Raw genomic sequence first — 21,967 nt, forward strand, 5'->3', positions numbered from 1 at the left:
GGCTGCTAGTGCATACACTGTGCTATAAATTCGCAAGAATATCCCTGGCAAATCCACACTAAGTGCTATACAGGTCACTAGATTTAGTGTTGTTTAACGCAGATTCTTGGAAAACAACACAGAAATAGATGTCTGCTGGACGTCTTAAATATCCAGTGTAAATATCTCATGGACGTTCAGGCAATGTTTTGCGGTTTGCTAGACTGAACAACCCGACATAATCAGTGCTTTACGGAGTTCCTGTTCGAATTTGACGAAAACAGTTTACCTCTGCCTATATTCGGTGAATGCAAGCACATTGCTACGAGTTCGTCTTAACTTTAAGTACCAAGTAGTTATTATTCCCCGCTTTAACAAGCAGCTAATTGCTCAGTTTGCGGTTCTACGTTGCAACTATATTGATGGGATAGTACTTTGTTGTACCATAAAGTCTTACGCTATATTTAGCGCCTGGCTGCTGATGCCTTTAAAGTTATTCATCGCAATCGTTGTCACCGCTGCTCGATCCCGACTCCTCACCACCCTTGTAGATGAAGTCACCTTCGATTACATCCAAGTCATTACAAATTCCTGTGATTTTAAAACTTTTAACAGCAACGTTCGCGGACACCACACTCCATGGTTTCAGATTCCACGAACAGCCAAGCTGAAGTGATGCTCTTCTTAGCCGCCCAGTCGGCGTCACTTAGCGGTCGACCATTTCCATTAAAGGGACCATGAAAAGAATTAAAAGACGCTTGTAAATGTTAGAAGTTATGCTCAGAAGCACTGACACCAAGTATGAGTCTTCGGAACTGAGCCGGCAATTTATTATGGCTTTTTAAAAATCGCGTTTTTTAAAATTCGCGGGCCGATTGGTGTCTTCGTAGGGAGCGATTTTGAAACCAAAACCGGGAAAACAGACGTCACTAGTCCCATGACGTCGGTAGGCCACCACACGCTGTCATTCGCTCGAGCCGCGGCAGCTACGACGTCACGGGCACACTTCCGGTAGCGGTGAAAATCGTCTGCTCGAGGCGCCGCGCGATCCCCTCGGCAGGGCATTGCCTTCACGCATATGTTTCCAATTTACCTCTGCCGCCTCTTTCTGCCGGGAGTTCGGGAGCAAAGCAAGCGCCGAGACCGGAGAGACGCTGGAGAGACGCTGCTCCTCGGGAGTGCGACAACCGGAAGCCGTAAACCGAACGCCAGCGAATGACGTATTCTTGGGCGGAGCCCAGTTCCGGAGCTGTTTTCTTTATTTTTTCTCGGTGCTCCGCGCGTATGAGTTGAGGGGGGAGAGGAGGAGCGTGATTTTTAATCGTCTATAACTTCGTTGTCATTCATGCTAGCTCGAAAATTCTTTCGCTGGGGTGACGAGTGATGGATTGCCTATCTTTACGTTATCTCAATTAATTTGTTTCATAGTCCCTTTAACTCTTAGTGCAGGCGTCTGCAATCTGCTTTGAGGGGACACAGGGGACAGTCGATATATTACCGCATTCTAACGACGATATTAAAGGGATACTGAGGCGGTTTTCGAATCAGCTAACCTTCTAGGGTTTTGAAGTACTGTCATTGCTGATCACGTCTGTGAAATTATTTTTCGATTTTGGCTAAAACAGTGCCGCAATCACCAATTGAAAGCGTGATGTTTAAGTCTCCCGCGCCCCCCGCGAGCGCAGGAGAGGAGAACAGCGGAGAGGGAAACCTCGTCCATGTCGGCCAGCGTGACGTCATGTTGAGGAGCCAGGGATGCTTCGGCGCACCCGAGCGCGCTTTCAGCGCGCGTTGTTTCTCGTGCTGCATGCGTTGTTCCTCGTACTGCGTGCGTTGTGACGTACAAAGCGTGTCAGCCGACCTTGAGAATCAGATTCAACGGGTACTACTCTGCGTTCGTGTCCACGAACAACTACGGCCGCGACTGTGTCGTCTTCCACTGTTTTCCTCAAGATCACAAGCTCGCAGCGCAACCGCTCGCTGCTGTGACGAAGAATTCAAGCCGACTAAAGCAAGCTTACTCTGCTCGAAACACTTTCGTAAGAGCGGCTACAGGCAGAGCTTGTCCTAGTGTGATCTCTGGAGATTTCTGTCGAAAAGGCGCGGCTGAACCATGGCACAGTTCCATTGATTTCCTCGCGCATAAGAGGCGTGTCACCATTCCGAAGAAGCGCCTCTTTTAAAAGTAGAAACATGCTCACTTAGCCCCTGAAGAAACCTTATAGAGGCTTAAGCATGTGTCGCTCTCCTCAGCTTAGGTGCGGCCAGACCACCTGAGACGTGCTCAGCAAGGCTCGGTTAGTGATTTTATACTCGGTTCGACGTGTCCAAGCAAGCAAGCAAGCAAGCATCGAAGTCTTCATATGCGGCATCTCGTTTAATCCTAGCTAAGCAATTAAAATGAAAGCGTTCGACGTTGATTTCGGATGCAAATTTATGAGAGAAATGAATGCCAACCGAGTGTTTGCAAAAAAACACCGCAACCTTACTCGGTTTCTTCATCAAGTTGTGGCAGCGGGCGAGTTACAGCTAGCTTGGCTTTTAAACACACATATAGTTGGCAACTACTTCACTGAACCTAAGCTGCAAATCTAGGAAAGGCGAACGTTTCCGAGGCAGCGATTAATATTTTCTGGCATCTGCTGAACGCGCCAGGAGTGAAGCGTATTTGTGCGCGTATTTGGCTTGGTTTCCAGCGCACCATGATTGCGTCACTATCTTGTGGTCACATGCCTCGCAGTGCTTGGCCACCGAGCTTCGCTAATTTTGACACCAACTTTGTGCTCCTTCATCGTTTCCTTGAAATACTTTCTTGCCCCAACCTGCAACGCCGGGTACTGAGAGCAGGATTTTTTGTACACAGTGCTTTGGGCCTTTTCTTTAGGATGACGCTCTTCCGGGCGAGCCAGGAGGCGTCCGGTGGTGGTAATTGACTTGAGTATTGTTCGCACCCCTTCTTTTCCGAGAATACGAGCCGAGGTTGTATTGGCACCTTTTACGCATGGTCTGCATCGCGTATTTGACGCTGGCGTATGCTTGTGCTAGGCATAGAATTTTTTGCTTGTGTCTTTTTTGGTTTCAGGCGATACGTGGAATGAGCAAACTGTAGTATCCTTTTCTTCGGTGGTCAGTAACAAAAATACTCGCCGTATTCGCTTTTACAACGACACGGAAAGCTGCGATCTGCCCTCAACGCAGCGCCGGATCCGCATCGGCCGCTTCTCCAGTCCTCAAAGTGACGTCACGACCTCTCTTGACCAATCACGGGCGGCGGCGCGCCGCGCGGCGTGCCTTGCGGCACAGGCCGCATATTTCGGCTAAAAAAGGCAATTCGCGCTTGTTTTTGCCTTATTTGGATGCGATATTCCAGTATACAGCATGAAAAACTATAGGATGCCGCTGCCAGCCCGATTTTCAGAAAAAGTGCTTCAGTCTCCCTTTAATGCTTTCACTGAAACCGAAGGCTATAAGCTGGAAAAGGCCAAAAACTGATATACAGATGTCGTCACCACCGGCTGATTTTGCAAGTAAATTTCGATGTGTCGACACACATTTTTAAATGTAGAGGATTCTAGGAGCTAAGCGGCACCGCCATTTTTTTCCTAGGAGTGATCATGGAGTCCTTTTAAGTGTAGACATCATGAGGTTAACTCGACTGGCGGCAACATTTTTAAATACAATATTCTCGGAAACTAACGCGTCCTTTGCTACCGGACAAATATCAACATACCACCGAAGGAACCGTGCAATCAAATTATACTGAGTAAAAAATTGGGCGGAGGTGTCCTCCGTGTCATTTTAGACGGTACACAGGTCCAGAGCGGTACTTACTGGAAGACGATCACACTCACAGCAGCGGGCGGCTGTCGTCGTCTGGCAGCTACCAAGCGGCCGTGCTGGGCAAGAGAATGTATACAAACGTGAAACGTAGTTCGCTCTTTTCGGATATTTTTTTTTTCCAGATTATTGGCTTCAAATTTGGCGGCAGCGGCCCACACGTCAGATAGGCCATTAGCGGAGTGTGTACGATTTGTAGGTACAAAGGGCAAACAACCAAAACAAACCCAATGCATAGATAAGTGCCACAATGCAGCGGCTTATTCTAGGTGCACTCCGTTGCTCTGTTTTTGGCAGAGGCAGAAAGTATTATTGCGAGCAATGGTAAACAGGGGAGCCGAAGGAACATGTCTCTGGCTGGCTACCCCAGCTGTCTTTGACGCATTAAGTTGTGTTTGATCGGTGTGCGTGCGCACCTGCGCCTGTGCATTATACCGTCGGCATTGCTTGTGCGATATTTGAGTGTCAAGTATACCCATAATATTGAAGATGGTGTATCATCAACATCATGAGTCTGGTTACGCCCACTGCAGGACCAAGGCCTCTCCCATGGCTCTACAATTAACCCTATTCTTTGCCAGCTGCGGCCACCCTATCCCCGCAAACTTCTTAATCTCATCCGCCCACCTAACTTCCTGCTTTCCCCTGCCACGCTTGCCTTCTCTTGGAATCAACTCCGTTACCTTTAAGGACCAGCAGTTATCTTGCCTTCACATTACATGCCCTGCCCAAGTCCATTTCTTCCTCTTGATTTTGACTACGATGCTATTAACTCGCCTCTGTTCCCTCACCGACTCCACCCGCTCCCGGTCCCTTAATGTTACACCTATCATTTTTCTTTCCATAGCTCGCTGCGTTGCCCTAAACTTAAGCTGAACCCTTTTCGGCAGCCTCCGCGCTTCTGTCCCACAAGTGTTTTAGGCGTTTCTCTTGAGAGATATTGGTAAATTGCCATTCACGATCTGAGAGAACCTGCCATATGCGCTCCCCCCATTCTTATTCTTCTAGTTATTTCCTTCTCATGATCCGGATCAGAGACAACTACCTGCCCTAAGTAGACGTATTTTCTTACCACTCCCAGCACCTCGCTACCAATTGTGAACTGCGGTTCCCTTGCTAGACTTTTGAAGAGCACTTTCGCTTTCTGTATGTTAACTTTTAGACCCACCATGCTGCTTTGCCTGTCTAACTTATTGATCATGCTTTGTAATTCATCTCCTGAGTGACTCAGCAAGGCAATGTCACGAGTGAATTGCAGATTATTTCGGTATTCTCCATAAACTCTTATCCCCAGCTGTTCCCAAACCAGGCCTCGGAATACCTCCTGTAAACAGGCGGTGAATAGCATTTAAAGTTCGCGCCTCCCTGCCAGACGCCCTTACTTATTGGAATCTTACTGCTGACTTTATGGAGGACTATGGTAGCTGTGCAGTTCCTCTGTATACCATCCAGTATTTTCACATATGGCTCTTCTACACCCTGATTACGCAATGCCTGCATGACTGCTGAGGTTTCCAGAGTCCCCCGATGATGACGTCGTACCATAGTTCTGACATGAATTAGTTATTCGTTATGAATGAGATAATAGTGCTACCGCTACTACTTCTACTGCACTGACGGGCGGCTACGACACCGCAAATTCCGGAAAACCCGGTGGACACAGTTAACGCTGTGCGCGCGTATACCTTCAAATAAAGCGACATTTGCACAAACGTTTCCACAAACACAGCACTGACATATTTGTCTGTGGTAGCTGGCTCGCCGCGAACGGAGCGTAATGATCAAAGGAACGAATATAGAGAACTATCCTGACGACCAATTAACTACATGAGCCCTATTTTCTAACCACAGATTTCAATTTTCATTCGTTTCGCCTTCTGCAATTGGTCGCTGCTCCAGGCCACAAGCCCATGAGAGAATACGTCACGCTGATAGTGCTAGAAACATACCCACGCAGCAACTTCCTTGCATAAACGCGTTCTGCGCCCGTATCGAGCATGTGAACCAGCGCCGATGCCCGGAGCGCCGATGTCAGCACAGGAGTCTCCGGGCTCTTTGATTGCGACGTAAACCGCTGCATCGTCCACGAAGTCTACCCAGCCGGCCAACCGAAATGGCTGTGGCATCTGCCAGGACTACGAAAGACTAGAGACAAAGCAGTTTAATGCTTTAAAGGCGAACAGACCCGGCTTCCTGAGAAGAAAGGAACAAGTAACGCGAGAACTGGTTCTGTGCAGCGCTATTCGTACGGAAGGTGCATTTCACTGAAGTCCGGTGTTTTGCGACAATTCATCACACATTGCAAAGTGTTAACCATGATTGCCCAGGTTCTCTCCTCTCGAGAGAAGGTCGTGGGGCGCACCTATACGGCCGATGCCGTGGCTTTCCTTGGGCTATACTCTTCTAAGGTAAGGAGAGTTCGAATTGACGCTTTGAAAACTCGAACCTGTCTTGATACCCCGCTTCCATCTCACCACATCCCACACTTACATGCAGCCAGTTCACCTGCACGTAGTTTGTTAGGCTGCACCTAGACTATTCTCAAGTCATTGTCAGGCACCTGCAGGCACTTACTCCGCCACTTATCGAACTGTGTAAAAGGAGCTGTAAACTTCTCGTGCTTGGTCTGATAACACGCAAAGCATGTATACGCTCTCGTAATAAACATCAGTTGCCTTTGCTCGCTACCTTAAGTGCCAGGCTGCTTCCTTCCCGGACTGCAAAGTACAAGTACACAACGCTGGCAGCACGGATGGGGTTAATCAGCCATGCAATCCGGTAAAACAGCATCGGAGAACGACCGTGAGCCAGAACACGAGGCATCAAGTAGCACACCCAACGTCGCACCATTCAGAGAGTATGATTCGCCTGGAACACCATCGAACCGTACTACGAGTCTACCAGCCACTGGTCACCGTACAAAGAAAGACTTACCTCGTACTTGCAAATCAAACCAAGTTGCCGTGTATGATAAGTTAGCGCAGAGCTCTCAGTTATGTCAGCGCCAGAGCTGCCGTCGACCAGTGCCGTGACCAGGACGTTCGACGCACTCAAGAGCTTGTTGAGAAGACACCTGGCGCCGTGACCTTTTTGTGTGCGTCCTGAGGTAGAAATATATCCCGCGCGTCCTGTTTACCGAAGGAACGACGCTTTCGTTCTAGAGTACCGTGAAGAAAGCGCTCGAAACGGAGGCTGCAAACAAGAGCAACGCCCTGACTCACGCACCGGAGGCAGCGCTTTCGGATATACACAGTGTCCAAGTAAACAGAAGCGCGTCGACAGCTGGCTGTTTCAGATGCAGTGCCCCGAATAATGTGAGCAGGAGCTGTCCGCACACTGTGGATACGTGCTAAGAAAGGGCACATTAACGAGTCTGCAGCGCCGCTACATAAAACAAAATAAAAGCTCGGAGGTAAGCGGTGGTCATTTAACGAAGGTCATCTCAGAGGTCATTTCTGCAGAGGGCATCCAAACTTCGCCTGAGGAAACGGCTGAGCTTGTAGAAGCACCTGAGCCAAATAACAAGCAGCAGCTACAGTCCTTTTTGGGGAGGGTTAACTGTGTGCCAAGACTGCCTACTCTCAGATACCACTTCTACAAGCTGCTTATGCAAGGAACTCCTTGGTGCTGGGTTTATGGTTGCTGTCAGTCAAAATTGTCATGGCAACTTGATCAGTTCTGAAGCACCCGGATAATCCGTTGCAGCTAGCCTGCGACGCATCTAAATACGGGGTAGGTGCCGTTCGGTCTCATGTTCTGGCAGATAGAACTGTACAGCCAGCGTATGACTCCAGCACATTCCCAAACTACAGTCAGCTTGAGAAAGAGGGCCACGTTCTCGTCTTTGGAGTGAAAAATATTAACCAGTGCATCGATGGGCGAAGCTTCATGCTTGTGACAGACTACAATCCGCTGCAAACAATTTTCGACCCCAAGGGCGGAATTGCTTCCATTCCAGTAGCTCGCCTGCGACGTTCATATTAGAGAATGACCAATTCTGCATATATGGGCATTAACCCACTAAAACTATAGAGTCATACGCTTAAGATGGAGCTGAATTGTCCCCTCCAATATAAGAATGAACACTTTTTTTCGAATCTTTACTCTGTTTAAAGGGAGACGTAGGAAAACGCTATAATTTTTTTTGTTGTTGTTGTTAGCAAAATTCGATACTTCGGCATTTCGCGGCTCTGTTGCCGCTTGTCCGGCAGCGAAAGGTGCATTTATTGCTAAGAGATATTAGAAGTTGAAAAACTTTTTCCCGCCGCTACGATTTAACCTCGGGACTCTCTGACGACGAAATAGGACAAGAGGGACGTAAAGCGGCGGAAACGGAAACAAGGGCCCCGTGAGTGCTGGCGGCGAGCGCTGCGCTTCCGCCTAGAAGTAGCCGAAATGAAAACCAGTGTCGGCCAGACGTTGAAGGACTCTTATTAGGCGCCATCGCTTCGTTTATGTTTGCAAAAACGTTACGATGGATCCCATTCCCGATTCGGATAACGAAGTTCTCGCAAAGATCAGCGGCATGCATTCAGCGACCTCAATCCCACAAAGGTTTTTGAGGGCTGAGGCTGCGGGTCTTGCAAGAAAATCCTTGCGCCGATGAATCATGCAGTACCGTCGCTGTCCCCCACAGAGCAACCGTCAAGACTGATTTGCAACGACTCGTACGTGCGGGCATATTTAAATTCTGTAATAATAGTCGTGCACCCTAAAACATACCGAAACTCAGCTGGCCGCCTGTTGCGCCGCCAGTTGCAGGTTTCATGTGACTTCCAACATTCAGGTTGTCTTTTTTCCGTCTTCGTCGTGTGATAAAAGTGCACTAGTGGTTTCAAAACAAAACTTCTATACTTAAATATCCATCAAAAACGTAACCTTCATGCACGTTTGTTAGCCTCAGAGATCTGTGGTTTCTTTTCTCCTATTCCATCATCATGCTTGTAATTGCGAGACTGACCTGTGGCGGCGGTACGTGTATTTTAATTCTTGCTCTTTTCTACCTTACAATGTCCTTGTCTTCAGACGGAGTAGTGTTTTTGTGTTTAGGAGCTGGTAATCTATCGATACAAGCCAACTTCAATTTCTCCTCAGCGTCCCTTTAACTACGTTAAACCCCTACCACTTTTTAACCGAGAGGCGGTACTTACGATCCACCAAGACGGCTTATTCTACGGCATGCGTGTCAGGGCTCCTCAACTTCCACAAGCCAACTTGTTGAAAAAGATACATGAGGGGCACCCAGGAATTTTGAGCAGCAAAGAACTTGGCCGAAGTTACGTGCGGTGGCCAACGATCGATGCTGGCCTCGAAAAGTGCATCAAAGAGTGCCGAGCCTGACACGAGTAACGTTCGGCCACCAGCGCTGCATCATTGCACCCGTGGTTGCTGTGTGGCTTCAATGCGCTAAGTGGTTACAAGAACGACACGAGACAATGACTGTACGTAGCGCACGTACAGTCGTCGTCTTGTGTAGTTCTTGTAATCCCTCAGCGCATTAAAGAAACATAGCAGTGCAATACTAACTAGCCTGTGTTGTCACACGTAGCAGTGGCTGACACTGATTTGCCGAAGATTTCACTTGAATTTTGAGGGTGCCATGCACAATAACATGTTTTACTCGCAGTTGATGCTCGTTAGAAATGGCCTGAAGTCTTCGTTACGAAGGAAACATCGGCAGAGGAAACTATCCAGTGCGAGAGAGAATTGTTTGCTCATTTCGGTGTGCTTGAAGCAGTTGTAGCTAAAAACGCCCCGGAATTCCCTGGCGCCAAATCTCAAGCTTTGCCCATGATTCTTGGAACAAGGCATGTCACCTACGCTCCGTACCACTCCAACTCGAATGTTCTAGAGGAAAGTTTTGTGTAGTCATTGAAGTCAGCGCTACAAAAAGACACCGAGACAGCGCATTGAGATCATCCTGTTGTAATACCGAAACACCCCTCATGCAACAATATAGGAGACACCGGCGGCATCTCTTTTAGCATGAGAACTCCGGACATGGCTGGATACGGTCAAGCCTACGGGGGACGGAAGGGTTTGGCCAGGATAGTTCAAGCAGATTGCTCGACGGCCGAATCATGCCCATACGTTTGCTGCTGGTGACCTTGTTCTCGTTCACAATTACCGAGGCCCACCACGTTGGCTCTAAAGTATCGCAGCGAAGTGCACCGGGCCTGTTTTCTACAGCGTGTATGTCACTACATGACTGTGAGATGCCGAGGACGCCGTAATCAGCTGCTCCTTCATGAATCGAAGATCGGTTTTGAGGTCGCCAAGCATCCGTATGAACTAGCTGCCACCGAGACCCCTAGCATTCAAGAGACGCCTCAACGTCAAGGTGTGACGCAGAGAGGACTCGTTGAAAGCCAGTTGGCTGCACCAGCACAGCCTTGCAAGCTCCAACATGTGCCATGCTATTCGATTAACGGCGCATTCGTCAGCGCTAGCCTATTCCCAAGTCATCGTCAGGGAACTGTACTTGGCTGCTTACTGCGCCGCCTACCAAACTGTATATAAAAAGAGGTCTTCCCTCTCTCTCTTGGTCTAGTAACACGCAAAGCATGTAGACGCACTCTCATAATAAACATCAGCCTAACTGCGTTCGCTACAAGTATCAAGTGGTAGTAGAAAGTACAAGTACACAAGATATTGTTCCCCAAAATCCTCTCGCTTCATCCTGGCCATTTGCGAACAGCGCTTTACGCGGGTGGCCACTGTTCCCTGTATGTTGCCTTCAGTAACCTCGGGTGCACGCTTGTATAGATCATACCGAGAAGAAAGCAGATTTGCCGTCGCCAGCCCTTAAACGGGGCACGTTACTATTTCTGTACAAGGTGCCCAGAAACCGACTCCACGTCTACACGGCGCGGTCAATTGTCAGTTCTTCAGGCGCATAGGCCATCCGGGCATGGGTGTCCTAGCATCAAAGGGAAGAAATCTTACCTGACACGTCTGTCGGGTGCAGAACTGGCTGTTCCCCATTCATCCGTTGAGTTCCAGCCATATGGAAAATTGGGCTAGTTGGTACAGGCCGAGCAATAGTGAGCGCAAAATTATGAGGACGTCAGCATGCCTAGACGCTTTTACTTCCCCAAGCCTCTCTTTTTTTCGTGCGCTCACGACATGCTTATGCGGCCACTTAATTTTCTCATCTCAAATGAGCGCAAGCTATGTAACGACAAAGCGGATCTCAATCATATTCTTTCGAATTGCCCTCTCGCCCCCCAGGAGAAAAGAAAAATAAAGTCGCTTGACCAATGGGGGGCTCTCCTACTCAGCTCCGATCCGGAGACTCCAACAAAGGTCGTCCAACTGGCCGAAGACGCCTCCAGGACCCAAGACCTTCTGGCCGTCGTTTAGGCGAGGGGCCTAGAGCCCCTCAAACTGTTGTAAATAAAAGTTTTACAATCCAATCCAATCTCATCTCAACGATAGACCACATGTACGACGACCATTGGCTGCACTGCTGATCTCATGAAGAGCACTTGTAAAAAAGTAGGCTGCAGTGGAGGCTAATGCATCGGCTGGTGCATGTAGAGCCCTGTTGAAGCGAACAGCGCTGATTGCAAAAAAAAAAAAAAAGGACAGACCACGAAGCGGAAGCGTGTTGCGCTGATCGATCTTCGGGCATGAAAGTAAGAGACACCCCCACCCCCCACCTGTTCAAGTTCCGAAGCTTGCCGCTCTGCATGGGGTCGCCACCTGACGAAGCCCTTCTGGAGTCGAGACCGGGCACCAGGAGTGCTTCGTCAGGTGGCGACCCCATGCAGAGCGGCAAGGTTCGGAACACAAGTGGGGGGTTTCTTACTTTTGCTCGTTCCTGGCATCGGCTTCTTGCTGACCATACGCGGCTCTGGTCCGCGTTCGGCCGCATGGCGAAAGCGATGTTCATTACTGTTTGGCCGCAAGATGCCGCCAAATCCTGCTGGCTCCTATAAAGCGCTCGTGACGTTGTCTGGTCGGTGGATACGGCTTAATGCTCCCTCATGAATGTTGTTTCTCTGTGGTGGCGAGGAACGAATAACCTAATAATTTCCCTATATAATATGGCATTTCCGGTCGCGCCATATGGTCGTACTGGTGGCTTTTTTCACGCAACCGCACACGCAAAAAAAAATTATCGTCAGCATTTCACAAATGGGTTTTAAGAGACTACAATCGGATGAAAACAAGGGGCTCGTCAAAATGTATTGAAAGAAACCAACCGTCATTAAAGCCAGGAAAAGCATACAGGAATGTCTTCTTTTTTTATTATTATTCAGGCGTTAATTAAAGAGAAGCTCTGCCTGGTGCTCGGCTTCTTCAGGGTGAAATGCTTGGGGAATGGGTCTTTGACCCCACCTTGAGTAGGAGAAAAACACCTTGTGCCATGGCGCTCTTGGGCCACAGATGCCCTTGCGCCATAAAAAAATCATGATTATCATCATAATGGTCAATTAATATTTGTTATAATTCGACGAGATTCACGTATTCGAGTGTATGAATTCTGTAAGTAAATCATGCAGTTTATTTCTTTCTTTTTTTTTTTGCACTAGCATTTAAAAGGGTGACGTAATCACCAATTAAACCAACGACGATGTTCAGGCTTTTTCTCATAGCGTCAAGTAATGCGGAGAAGCTTGACAAGAAGGCCATGGACGGTCACATTTCGGATTACCGCTGCCTCTGCCCACGCCCTGCCATGCCTTTGCTGGCGTTGGTTTTCTTCTTCTGAGCAAGCGTTCGCGAGTTCCTGTGACGCTGTTGTGCAGCCCAGCTATCCGGCGTTGTGCGCTGTGGAGAAGTTCATGATGAAAATAGAGGCGCAAACAAAATAGGGACACAGAAAGCAGGCAACAGGACGAGCGCCTCATTCTGTTGTCTACTTTCATGTCTCCGTTTGGTTTGCGCCCACATTTTAATCATCAACAGCTTCCAACTAGCCCAACATTCCATTCTGCTGCGGAAAAGCTTGATCGCAATCGGGACTTTTTGAGACGATTACGTCAACATTCAAACGCCAGTACCAAAAGAATTCGCGTGCTTTACCTGCAGGTTTCACGCATTCACTTGCTTTCAGCTCGTCGATTTCTCGATTTCTAAGACGCCATCAGTTTCCTTCTAAAGCGGGAAACTACTCACGCAGTATTATTAGATGGGAAGTTATTTCCCAGAAAACATACCCAGGAACCCTGGACAAGCGCATTTTTTCGACGGGAAGTTGTATACGAACATAATTTTTTTGCATATCGTAACATTGCGCCATAACAATCGATATATCCATAGATCCTTCTTCTGGACGCTTGTAGTTTTCGGCCATTAGTGGTCAATTACGTACTCCATTGGTTTTCTAGCCAGTCTTAACTACTCGGTGCGACCACAGGACAAGCATTAAAAGCAATATTTTGCTCCGCAACTAAAGCTTGGACTACTCCCATCAATGCGTTCATAACAGTATCTTGCAATATGCTATAGTTACCACACAATTAAAAGCGATGTCCAAAAAAGTTAGACTTGGTACATGAAAATGCAACTAGATGCTGCAGGTGCGATCCGAATGTACTGCTTTTGTCAAAAGTTAAGAGCCCAGGTTATTTGAGTCTAAGCTATGTAGCGGGGCTGCTGTAGCATTCGTGGAAGGCCCACAAACTGAAGAGAGCAGGACCAGAAATCTTTCATTTAGGAGATTTTTATCGCTAAAGATGCATTACAAGTCACACAGTTTGACTCAGAAGCAAACCTCCTGGGCTCCAAACTTTTCACAAAGGCTGTACAGCATTCGTGTGTTGCATGCAGTGTTCTATCGAATGAGTTGCGGCGACGGCTGTCTAGCCTTTAAGTTTTGAATGTATTTGTGTTGCACGTAGCCTCACTCAGACCGTGTCCAGCAGCGCCACGCTGGTCTTAGCGGCAGGCGTGGAATGTTCTCTCATAGAGCAAATTACACATAAAACAAGATCTAACGGGGAGGGTATCATCTGTTCAAGAACCCTTTTATGCTACCGGTGGCATAACAATAACTTCACATTCTAATCAACAGCACAAGACGAGAAATGACATTCCCCTATGGTTTCCTTGGTTTCAATTACTGACGGCCCCTTTAGTATGCGAATGCGACTTAGAAAGACAGAGACAGTGACCAGAACAACGCGTCTATTGCGTATATATGACGTTACCATTTTTATTTCACTCCATTCAGCGCCACTCAAATGACATCTTGAGGTTGCATTCGATGACATGAAACCTAGTTATGTGTCTATTAATGGCGACATCATTTTCAATGAACAATCCTTTTTTGCAGGCTGCGCAGCAAAGACCACAGGGAACAAAAGAAAAATACATCAGCGTCAGATGTAGGCATTTCTCTTTCTTTCTCACACTCAAGAAGTCAGGGAACTCAAAATTAAAAACGTGCACAGCGAAAATTGAAGCACGTCGTTTTCTTTCTCTCCCATTTTTTTTTTTTGGCACTTCTACGAGATAAGGCTCATAGCTTCTTCAATCTTTTAAACGCCGCTGCCCCCCATACATTAAGCGAAGCCTTTTGTGCGTGTGTGAGTATGTTTCCAACCCTGGCTCAGCATATCATCCTCTTTGGCACTGTCCGAGGTGCCCCTTGAAATTCAAAGATCCATGCAGCGCGACCTAGTACAAATATCTTTTGTTCTTTATCAACCCAAAAGCTAATAAAAATAAACAGGGGAAAAACAGCGCCTGCTGACCTTCCCGCTTTCATAATGCAGCAGGTCGTTCAATGCGCATAATCAGCGTAGTGGCTGAGCTGCGTTGATGGACTGATCACAGCAGCGGTTGTATAGTGTACGAAAGATACATAATTCGGCTTCGGACGACGCCACGAGAAATGAAAACCCGATAAAAACGACGGTATATTATGATCGAGAGTCAAGACACCGTCAGCTGTGGAGAAAGTAGATACAGCTGGGACGTAGCTCTTCGGCAACATCGTCATAGCAGCGAGGACAGACCACACCATAATTCTTCATGACAACTTTAAAATCCTCCTCGACTATAAACAAGCCGAGTGCTGGCGCCCTTGTTTCCTGTGTTTCTCGTTTGTTTTTGTTTAGTTCTGCCCATTAAGTGTAAATTGTTAGTCGCAACGAATGACAGGAAGAACATTTGGGTACCAAAGGCGAGAGGAATCGCCTAGCATATTGGAGTTTAAGTGGGCATATACCTTGGAGCGAAATAAACGCCTCAATATGAGCGGACCATGCAGCCATGAAGAGATTCCAGTCATGGTCGCGTGCAGCAGCGCAGCCAGTTCTCGCTGCGGTGAGTGCGAAACCTCGGCCTTGGGTAAGTGAAATCAAAGTTACTCACACATTCCTTATGCAAGCAGGCTAACTGCACAGAATTTTAGTCCCAGTGGACCGCTCGGACGAAGGGTTGGATGTCGCGAAAAAACAATGAATTGCAATCAGGCTCGTGAAATGTTCAGCACAAACAGCACAATATTTCCTGCCGGCTTCATTACCAAACTTATCCGGCAGATATCTGAGAGCAGCTTACGGCAGAGGGTTTAAGCTCATTGCATGAGCCGCAGAGGATTCTACTACCTCGTTCCGGATTAATTCGACCCCAGCGACTTGTCCATGATGTTCACAGGTCATTAATGTTAAATAACCTGCACAAAAAGTTTGTCGGTTTTTAGTAACTCTCACCGATCACCTCTTACCAAGCGCTGACCTTGATTTTGCCCCTTTCTTTATTCGTTCCATTAATTACCACATGAAACAATTCAAGACAGGACTTCACCGCTACCAGTGAATGTTAGAATAGAACCTCGGCGAGATGTTAAGGGCCAGGTAAAAAGTTTTTGTCCTCCTCTGTTCTGCATGCCACGTCAGCGCCATTGTCATGCCATAATTGGTCACAACTCAGGGTTTGTTTCCAGCGTGTCTGTCAGTGTGCCAGCCACATTCTAAAGCTGTAAAAACCTGACAGAGCATGGTCCCGAAGAAAAAACTAACTGTGAGAACGTACGAACCTTTGATAAGTTCAAGCTGCCTTACAGCTACTCAAGAAAATCACAGCTCGTTATCATTTTCTTGTATGAAAGCAGTTCATTGAGAATATTTTTAGTTCCGCACATGCGCACTAGGACACAGAAGGTAGTTTCGGAACGCAGAATAGGAGGTCGTGAACATTTCCAAGTGCTTGTATTTAAAATTATACAATTTTTTTCTTCGTCAGTGAACATGAAAGATAATCAGCCTTTCGTCCATTCTTCCTGCATGCAGTTCTCAGCGGGATTCAAATGACAAGCGTCATACTTTCTCCAAGTGCAGCTATTGGTTCTCGCGACCGTCATTTTATGATGCATGTAACACGCTAGAAATCCAGGGGCCTGGATTGAACCTCAGTGTCTTCAACCAGAGTAAACTGGAAATAATGAGTGAGCCATTCATGAAGGACCTTAGTGATGCCTTCAGAGGCTAGCTGCTTGAGAAAACAGCCGCCTATATAGCTTTGTTTAGCTCCGTCGAATTTCCGTTAGCAGCCGTGATAACACAACGTGTGATGATGCCAGACTTGCAAGAAATTGTGGGCCTAGGAGTTATGAATTCCTCAGACATCCAAGCGGACCTTTCACGGGGAGTAGAAAAAAAATTCAAGCTTTACATCTTCCAGCTCGTCTCTTTAAAGTGCCAGTAATAATTATTTCATTCAACAGCGTACGAGCGAGATTTTCGGGAGGGATTACTAGGATTGGTGCTGAGTCTGTGCAGTTAACCTCAGTGACTGCAAATGGTAACAAGGAATATGAGCTGATCTCGTCGAGCAGAGAGGACATGCGGCTCGATTTTTTATGCTGAATTAGGAGCTCAAACAAGAAATTCGGGCAGGCGAAGTATACCGTTGCAGTAGCACTGCGAATGAAATGAAATACTTATCATAGACAAATAATTACTTTCTCTGTTAGTGGGCTCCCATAGCATGTACTGTTATCGTGAAAAAAAATAACATTTACAGAGCTCGCCACCCGTTTTTCCCCAAGCCATTTCCTCTGCTTTCTGATCTCTCTGCCGAATATTGTTTAGCCAAGAGCTGTAGCTCGGCAGTAACTATACTGCGAATACACTGGATCATCTAATGTCAAGCCTCAAACAAGCTCTAAACCAAAGGCGCAAACCGGCTCTAGTGTTCATCGCTGCTCCCAATAAGAGTAATGCTTTTGCGCGAAGAAGACCTTCATGTCCAGGCCTGTTATATTTTTTTAGTATTTTTCCCTCTCTAGAAGGTTCCCTTCCCTGGCACTGCATTAAACCAAAGCATATCTGCCCGTTTCAGCCAGGCGAGAACTGACGGTAGAGGTGAGCTCGCCCGAGGCGAGCGCGCGATTGCAAAAAGGCCATCAAACAACGACGTGCACCAGCCTTGTGAAGGCTACGAACGACAAAAAGAAAACGCAACAGAACGCAATAAAGACGTAACAAATGACGCAGGAGCAAAACGTTAACAAGCACATCACACAACAGTATCGCATCACATTGAGCTTTTGCGTTTTGTCTCTCTTATACCGCATAACTCTCTTTTTTTATCGGAAACGGTTGAAATATATATGTATTTACAACAGATAGCGTTTCTTTTTTTATTGAACTGGAATACACGGTAACAGCACTTTATAGTACATGTGCACTATGCAACCTCAATGTAGGGGTGGCTGCGAGGAAGTAATCAGTAAGTAACGAGCTGTAAGCCGCTACGCCCGCTGTAGGCTTACCACATTCACATGCACACCGGGACTGTGTGGACATGAACAAAAAAAAATCGCTGAAAAGCGCAACTGGAGTGAACGTCTCCGTCTCCTTTCGTTATATACACGTCAAGCGCAGGGTATATGTACACTCAAGATGGTGATTAAGGCGCCCCGAAATTCGTTCCCGCTTACTGAAAGCAACCCCGCCCTCTTCTTTTTGACAAGTTTGCAGAGTCACCGTTTGCACTGTGCTCCCACCGAAACATTAGTGGCTCCTTTAGCTACCCCTAGATGGAGCCTATGTGTTCGCACCGGTTTCATGCCCAAGCTTGAGACACTCATTTATTTATAGTATATATATTTATATACCGGACTTATAATATCTCATATGAATGTCGTAGTTATATCTATAATGCTTAACTCTGCGTCACTATGGAGGTGTACTTCTCTTCACATAGCCTATATGATACAAGAGATAACAAGAAATTGGATGGACGATAGTGGTATAGTGCAAGTTACTGGAATCTAGTGCAGCAGAACGTAATGTGCCGCGAGGAAAAGGGAGGCCTGCTCTGCGGAAATGCGCCACGCAGGTTTGGATGTCCAATATTTTTTTTTTTTTCGCGCGAAATTCTATAGCGCACATGGCCGGGGAGTGCATGCGTTTCGTCGATAAAGGCATTTAGGCTTCAGGCACGTCGGCCTGCAGACTCGAAGGGTCTGAATTATGAACTCGAAAAATGGGCGTATGCGGTTCGAAAGAGAAATCGCGGACTCGAAGCAGTCGAATTGCCGCTTCCGCAGTCAAGCACATGCGAGGGGCTAGCTGAACATTACAGGCTTAAAGGTCGCGAGCAGTTGGTCTCAAAGAGCGCCAAGAATGGGCGAGGTGTTTATTTATCTTTCTTTAGAATTGGCAAGTAACGTGCGCAAAAAAATATCGTCAGAAAGCCTTCAGGGAAAAGATAGATATTGTTGTAGCCTTTTATGTTTGTAGGCAAAAATACGGAGTATGCGGTTACGATTTAAGGAAAAATGGCTCCGTCCCCGTTTTTACCTCACAGTTTTAGAATGTCTACACCGAGTTGTTTGTCTTGCCAAGCAAAGCGTTTGCTTCATGACGCGCGAATTGTGTTTGCCGCTATGAACACACCATGGCCCTTAAAGTTGACGTTACAAGTAAAGAACAAAAAAGTGCTGCTTACGACATAAAATTTATAGCGCGTAACCCGTTCCTGTGGTTGCACAACCGGCGTGAATGTTTCTCATCTTGCAAGCATATTAGCGAAAAATTCCGCTATATACACAGAGATAGATGATTTGGTATCCCTGTTCATGACTGTGTTCTTCTACTCTGTCGTGTACGCTATTATAAGTTATTAGACACATGACTAATTCTCCTGGGAAGGACACATGAACGCTGTCTTTATCGGTACTCTCACGCATTTAGAAAATCTACCTGGACAACCCTAGAGGAATCGACTCTACCTGACAGACTGCAATGTAACGCTATACGTAGTCCCCGCATAAGCGAAGGCTTCAACATGCCTGAATGAGGACAGTCACCCGTGATGAACTTGCAATAAAAAGTAATGTCTCGCGTGATAAAATATCCAAAGAATGAATCAAGTCGACGTGCTCCACTGCTGTAAACCATGTTCTGGTCGTATACATATGAAACACATTTTTTTTTTTCTTTCTATTACCTTCACCTGCAGCTCGCGGGTGCAAGCAATGGTAGTTTGCATGGGGTTCACATAAGTGACAGCAGGCAAATAAGCAGAAAGCAAGCACCCCGCGTTTTGACAAGAGTCCGTCGAGGCGCTCCTTGCTGGTTACTTCGGGTGCAAACAGCAAACAAAGCGACAGTTTGAAAAGATTCGCAAGTCTGGTGTGATGGGCTGACAGTATTCGCTTTTTGAAAGCTACAAATAAACGAGGCTATTTGAAGACAAATTTAAGAAATGAAATGCCGTTTTTGTTAGTACAGGTTGGGTCTTTCTTTTTTTTTTTGCTTCATGGAAGGTAAAAGTTTCAAAGAGGCAGTGATTAGGTTACTGAATGTTAAATAGACGTTGAATTAACAGCGCCCCACGAAAGAAATTACGAAACAAACGCGCCGCGCGTAAGCTTACCCCGTATTTTGGCTGGAAAACGCAACGCAGAGCGCAAGAAGTGAAAGCGAAGGGTATCAAAGCAACGTGTTTGTTGTCGCACTTTTCTCACAACCAGTCTTGAATTATGCATTTGCGTTAGATATTTTGCCCTCGTTTGTTGTGAAAAGTCACTGAAACTGAAAATAAGGTGACGTTCATTGCCCCTTTTCGGGTGCAAACATCGGCATGGCGCACAATCAAATATCGCATGGAACTGTGGTCAGGCTGTGAGTTGTGAAATCAAATGGCATACTGTTTGCAGCGTGACTGGAATCCTATATACCTGCACTAAAGCGATGCTTGCGGCCCCGTTATTCGCAGTTTCGGGTGATGACTCTCATGCATTAGCTAAACGCCCTGATATTTCGTTAGGATATTCTCCTAAAACTACGCTTTGCAACACTGCAACTAACGCACCATTCAGGTGCCCCGCCCGAGCGCACCAGCAGTTTTCGTGATGCCTTTTGAAAGTGCGCCTTGCTTAATACAAATAAACAGAACAAGTTCACAACTCACATAGCATGCAACATAACATGACGAAAGCCATAAAAATGCGCGTTTCTAAAAAGACAAAACATCAAGAAGCAGTACGCCTTGTTTTTTTTTTCCCCTCCACCACCTTCTAGGCCAAATGGAGCACGTTAGGTGACATAGCGTAAACGAAACAAATTCGAAAATGAAGTAAGGCAATACTGCTGGAATCGTGTGCTCACTCACTGAACGTGCAAGTTTTTGACCTCGGCTTCATTTCCGACTAGGCCGACCGCTCAGCTGTAGAGCCGAGTCCACGCCTGCTGAGCGGTCGTCTCAGAGTACGTTGCTCTGGTCCGGTTGCCTGCTCTGTTGGCCTCCGTTCACCGCGTTCCGCTGCCCTGTGTTTGGCCTTACATCATCGTGGTTTCCACCCTTCATCTGCGTGCGCAGCCGCGCCAGCGTGTGAAGGCTATTCAGCCCTTGAGATGCGCTGAGTGCACGGTGCTTCTCCGTCGGATTGCACCGCACTCCCTGCATCTACGACCGCCTTGCCTGGCAACTTGGTTTTAGGCGCCGTCAGCGAGCTCGTGATAGACGGTTGCAAGTGTTTCGACGCTGTCCGTCCTTCGAAGCGCCCATAATTTCACCGCGGCACCAAAGCAAAAAACAGCACTCGCAAAGCATGTCCATTTGCTACCACGAGTATGAAGCGTGCAGAGCGCAAAGATTGACCGATGCACCAAGTTGCACCCATAAATGTGTTAACAAGGCCATACTGCGCCATTCGTCAGTTCCTGCAGGCTCCAGCCAAATGTCATACCTCGTGCGCGATCGCAGGTCACCAGAATGGATGTTGCACCACATGAAGCATCGTACACTGTTGGGCCTTTTACACACATTCATTGCAGCACTGCTGGAATCAGTCGGCGTAGCGGTACACAAAGAAAAGCGAAACAAATCACATGGTGTGCAGCGCGCTTAGGCAGAAAGGCCGGTGGCACCGACGGGACCGGCGTTTCTGCGTAAGCAGCCGCGAGCGAATGCGGCGCATGTCGTTTTCACCGAACTACTACCCGTCCTCGTGGAATCACAACTCTGCCGGGGCGCTTCAAAGGACGCTACAATCTGTTGCCGGCAGTGAAAGAGGAGGAAGGGGGGGTTGTGTGGCAGCTGCAGCCCGGGACATCATCATCAGCTGCGTTCCCTCCCGCAGCGCAGTTCACGCGACGCCCGCTTCTCGGGGGGGAAGAAGGAGCGACGCGCGCCGCCCCAGCGACTCTTTCGCCTCCGACGTCGTCTCAGCCACGATGTGCGCGCGTCGCGGGCGCAAGGCCGCGGACCTGGCCGATCTTTTATTTGCCGGGCCCGCCGAGGCGCAGCGGTGGAGGCAGGATAAGCGAGAGCCGCCTCTGGCCCGTCCCGCTCCAGAACAGGCTATTGGAACGGGACTGGCGGGCCCTCTGCTACGCGGCAGCCTCGAGGTCCTTCTTGACGTCGCCCCCTCCTCCACCGCCTCCGCTGCCGTGGCTGCTCGCGCTGTTGATGAAGCCCGAGAAGAGCTCCATGGGTATGGGGAACACGATGGTGGAATTCTTCTCCGCAGCAATGGACGCCAACGTCTGCAAGTATCGCAGCTGGAGTGCCGACGGCGTGTCCGCAATCACCTCGGCGGCTTCTTTCAGGGACCGTGATGCTCTCTGCTCTCCCTCGGCCGCAATCACCTGTGCGCGCGCAAGGCGAGCGTGCTCAGCTCATCGCCGATCCCTGGCTCTCGCATGCGTCCATTCCAGCGTTTTTCGCGAACTGCGGAGCCCTC

General features: G+C 47.8%; 1 protein-coding gene across 3 annotated transcripts in view; it reads right to left on the reverse strand.

Annotated features, from left to right (window-relative positions):
• Window positions 1-13,953: 13,953 nt before the first annotated feature.
• The window catches only part of LOC149354199 (band 7 protein AGAP004871-like), a 700,472-nt gene continuing 692,458 nt past the window's right edge, over window positions 13,954-21,967 (reverse strand). For all 3 annotated transcript variants that reach the window (XM_089583162.1, XM_089583163.1, XM_089583161.1), the window contains one exon: window positions 13,954-21,872. In XM_089583162.1, the coding sequence (XP_089439288.1) occupies window positions 21,615-21,872 (258 nt within the window). In that variant the 3' untranslated portion in view covers window positions 13,954-21,614. The remainder of the gene's footprint in view (window positions 21,873-21,967) is intronic.

Source organism: Amblyomma mixtum, chromosome 3, assembly GCF_055824585.1.
Source record: "Amblyomma mixtum isolate Tamu chromosome 3, ASM5582458v1, whole genome shotgun sequence".
Taxonomy (NCBI): Eukaryota; Metazoa; Arthropoda; class Arachnida; order Ixodida; family Ixodidae; genus Amblyomma; species Amblyomma mixtum.